Source organism: Belonocnema kinseyi, chromosome 7 (assembly GCF_010883055.1).
Source record: "Belonocnema kinseyi isolate 2016_QV_RU_SX_M_011 chromosome 7, B_treatae_v1, whole genome shotgun sequence".
Classification (NCBI taxonomy): Eukaryota; Metazoa; Arthropoda; class Insecta; order Hymenoptera; family Cynipidae; genus Belonocnema; species Belonocnema kinseyi.
The window spans coordinates 79451817-79456434 of record NC_046663.1 but is presented as its reverse complement, the minus strand read 5'-3'; the positions used below and the strand labels follow the sequence as shown (position 1 = coordinate 79456434).

The 4618-nt window shown below is 35.1% G+C and overlaps 1 protein-coding gene across 1 annotated transcript in view; it reads right to left on the bottom strand.

The window, feature by feature from the left end:
* Positions 1–3214: 3214 nt before the first annotated feature.
* LOC117176932 (NTF2-related export protein-like) overlaps positions 3215–4618 on the bottom strand; it is a 6884-nt gene continuing 5480 nt past the window's right edge. Inside the window, exon 4 of the mRNA XM_033367333.1 lies at positions 3215–3408. Within this exon, the coding sequence (XP_033223224.1) occupies positions 3242–3408 (167 nt within the window). The 3' untranslated portion in view covers positions 3215–3241. The remainder of the gene's footprint in view (positions 3409–4618) is intronic.

The following is a 4618-nucleotide window of genomic DNA, read 5'->3' as shown; positions in this document are numbered from 1 at the left end:
TCAGGTAGATATTTTTAAAGGTCCAAGAAGCTCGTTTAAATGGTCTGAAGGCTTTAAAATATCCTTTCTGAAATTGAAATAAGAATACGATCATAAATAACAAGCAGAGAGGCTATCTCAATAGAATAGCCGACACTCAAGGGTCCTTTGTTAAGCTTTTGAATTAAAATTTAGACGTAGATTTTTTTTTAATTTCATAGTTGTAAATGGAATGAGATACGCCAAAAAAGACAACATTTTTGAATTCAACTAGAAAATTGTATATCAGAATATAAATTATAATTATAAATAAGTATAATGAGAACATTCATCAATTTAAAAAAGTATTAATAATTTGAAGAGAAATTTAAAAAGGGAGAGCGGATTAGCCACGACCAACTACTGTAAATAACTCTGCCCGCCCGGTACGTGACGAATATAAAAGGATCATAATAATTATATTACCGTCGCACAACTCTTAAAACGACCACTAAAAGGATCTTGAAAAGGACCCAAATCTCTGAAACTATCTCCGAGACTATTTTGTTTCAAATCGACTTTGTTTATAGACTCAAATGGGCCAAGCTATTTCGCTAAAGAAAACTCAGAGATTTCTTTCGGTAGGGCAGGTGGTTAAAAATTTAGACGCACATTACTCATTTGAAGAAACTTAGAACTACAAGTAGAATTGACCCCATTTCAATTAACCTGACAATGTTTGTATCAATTAAAATGTAGAACTATAACTTAAACATGCAAATGAATAAGAGTTTTATTCAAAACTTTTTTCTCTCTGCTTTTCTTAAAATTAAGGGATATATTTATACTATCTTTCGTGTTTACATTTTATCTTACTTTTTATCGTAATTAAATTGATTTATAGACCTACTTCAGTCTATTTTCTGCCTGCTATAACGTGTCCTTTTTTCTTCATTTGTAAGTTAAGATCGAGTTAACGTATTAAATATAGCACATATTTAAGACTGAGAACCGTACGCTTACATAGCTACACGTGTGGTTGAATTTCATTCGGCTAGGTTATGTTAGGTCAGGTTTTGTTAGGTTAGGATAGGTTAAACCTCTATGCAGGTTAAGCCGAAGCTGAATGAAACGGTACCGCAAACACAACGGGACAACACAATGAGTTTACTTGTGTTACGTGAAGTTCGGTTAGGTTTTTTTAGGTTAGGATAGGTTTGACATCTTCGCGGGTTAAGCCCAACCAAGCTGATTCAAATGGTACCGCAAACACAGCGGGACAACACAATCAATTTAATTGTGTTTCGTGACGTTAGGTTAGGCTAGGTTAGATTTATTCCTAGGTTAGGCTTCAGTTGACCCATTTGACGTAGCACACATTTGCTACTGGGAAAATATGCTTCCAGAGCTTTACGTGTAGTTCAATAAATTTCTGTTAATTCAGGTTAGGTGAGGTCAGGTTCTGTTGGGTAAAGTTATGTTAAATAAGTTGGTATCAGGCAAAGGTTGATCCTTTATAGTTGTCGACATGTTTTTGAAGTGAAAATTTGCATCACAGGCATTATTTTGAAATGTATTTGCCTCAGTGCATGATTTTTCGTCATTTTTTGAGGTTATGGCTCAACCATGACGTGATTTTTGATCCCGAATTTGAATTCAGCGCCCCAAAATCCATAGGAATACGTGTGTCTTGTTACCAGATCCACAAACTTATTTTTTTTGTGTGGCTGTTTATCAAGCAAAGAATAACGATGTTTAACAAAAAGTTGCATTTTCATACAAAAAATAAAATTTCTTCTATAACAGATGAAGTTTTAAATCAAAAAGATGAATTTTCAAAAAAAGAGTTGAATTTTCAACCGAAAAGTTAAAGAAAAAATGCAATTTTCTATTAATTAAAATAAATTCTGAGATTCTCATAAATTCTCAGAGAATTTATTTCTCGGTTATATTCTTGGTAACATTCTCATTCTCGTTACCGTTCTCAAAGTAATATAACCGCCTCAGAACTGTACCTGAGTGACAGCCGTAGACCCCGCGCAGTTCCTGCTATACCTACCTACGGCGTGCCTTCAATTTTCGGAATGGCTATAGAAGGGAGGGCTATTGAAGTGTTTCACTGTATAAGATACTTATTATTTGAATGCATTACAACGTTTTAGCATTTTTATTATGTTCCAATGTCAAATTATGTATTGTGTTTAGTACCTAAACCATTTTTATTTCAATGTTTTAATAAAAGGACATGTTTTTGATTAAATTGACAAACTCAAGTATTCTGAAATATTGAAATAACCCATAATTTTACACTACAGTCCAACCTGGACTTATTGACAATTTTGGAACTGACGGTAACATAAAAACCAGGCTCTCAGTCAGGAGTGTATGAACCGGTTCCGGTGGATTTTACTGCGTTGTAAAAAGCATTTTGAAATTTGTTTTTCTAATACGAGACAAGGGTAAACTAAATATTTTATCGAAAATGAGGAAGAACATTTGCTGTTACGCGTTAAAATAAATGTGTTTCCTACAGTCGCGTAGGTAGCCCTGAGGGTCCATGTATCAACATATTGGGGGGGGGGGTCCCCTGCTTACGCATACGTAAAATGTTTGCGGGTCCACGATCATCTCGTTAAAAAAGAAATTTCTCTTGAATAATCGGTCCAGATACAGAATGACCTCTATCTATCGCTTGCTTAAACCATTCTAAGATAGCAGTATCCAAAAAACATGAATATTTTCAACAAAACACCGCAGTTCAACGCTTCAAGTAGGGAAGTACGCATTTCTGCATAATCACGTGTAAAACGTGCGACGCAGTTTCATAACCAGATGTACGAAGAAGGTATCTAACAGGAAATCACTTACGTTTTTAAATTTTTAATTAACTGGTCACGAAAAACACAATTTTCACTATTCTCACGTCAACACTTGACAGTTTTAGATTATGAAACACTACAGAGATAGACACGGTCGACTCGAGCTCGCCATCGTGCTTATTCGCGTGTGCCTCCCAAGGCGCGGCATCAATTCTCGGAAACATTAAAGGCAGGATCACTATTTTCAAGTTTGACTGTATTCTTATTTCAATTGTTAAGGATTATCTACTTAAAGAATGCGAAATTATGCTCGAACAATACAAATTATGATTTACCAATGAAACCGTTAATGAATTAGGACTTTGGAGAAAACATGGGAAGAAATCAATATTTAAAAAAAAAGTAAAAAATAAATATTTATATATATTCTTGTTAGTATTACATTAAAAGAATAATAATAAATATTACATAATAACCTCTTGCATCCTGAAACAATCATTTACAATTTTCCATTTACCATCTATTGCTGTTATCAAAAAGTTCTGATTGAATGGTTTATGGTTTTTGTCGTCGTAGCTGACACGTCCACTTATTTTCACTAAAAGCGTCGTCTGATCAGTTACTGCAGGACCTATTAAAAAAATATTTATTTTAAAAAATTGTAATATATTTTTCTATTCAAAACTAGAATATGCATAAACTTGAGAAAAGAAACTTAAAGCTGAAACAATTAGAAACATGTTGACAATGTGAAATCCGGAGGTAGAATATGTTATATTTAAATAATACGTCATGTCAAGTGATATGAAACCTGTAATATTTTAAGTGATTAAGATAGACTTTTCTTCTGAATTTTTTTTTAATTTCTGGTAATTTCCTTGGTCCAGCGGCCACCCCGACGAAGCTTTTAACAATAAATTCTTTATTAGTATAAATCATTTAACATTATTTAAAAACCCCAAATTTTATTTTTCTAACTCTTCTTGAACAAATCTATTTCCGCTTTGTTGAGCTCCATTTGCGCTGCGATCCACGATCCTTTTAATATTCCATTCATTTTTTTTTTACTTCTCGGTTATTCAACTCGAATTTTTTAAAAACTAACTTTTATTAGATACCTTTTTAGACTGATTTTCCTCGGGGGTGGCTCAAATTTAAGCTCTTGGCATATAGAATTGGGAATAAAACTAAAATTTGCTACACTATACTCTTTTATATATATATATAGAGAGAGAGAGAGAGAAACACCAGGAGCTATCGCACTTTTCGCAGCAACGTCTGCGAAACCATGCTGAACTACTCCGTAAACGGGGCTATGTAAGCGGAACGCCTACTCTACCACAGCTAGAACAAGCCGGCAACAAAGAAAGAAAGGCGACATTAAGACCAACCGTGGGCAGGCATCCAATAGATAAAGAGCGACGCTTTACGACCCGGAGAAACATCAACACCAAGGTTTCTCTCAAGCCTAAAGATCTGGCTGAAATGGATGACGAGCTTCGTGGACATTTTTCCGGTGAATCCGACCTCTGGGCTATCAATTATTGTGTGTATAATGCAGCGAGAGCTTTGGCCGATGCGAACCGTAAAACAAAACCAACGGCTGATCATAAGACCAAAGGACGAATGCATCAACTTGCCATAAAGATAGGCTGGGCAAGACAGTACGCGTCCCGCATTCAATGTGTGATTGACTACATCAAATCTGGCAGGAATTTTACCGCCAGGGTTCGAAAGTTCGCGCGAACTCCGGACCCGTTATCACACACTTAACAAGTCAAAGCTGCTGACCATCAGACAGCATATTGTTGAGAGAATACGGATACTATCTGACGCTAAGA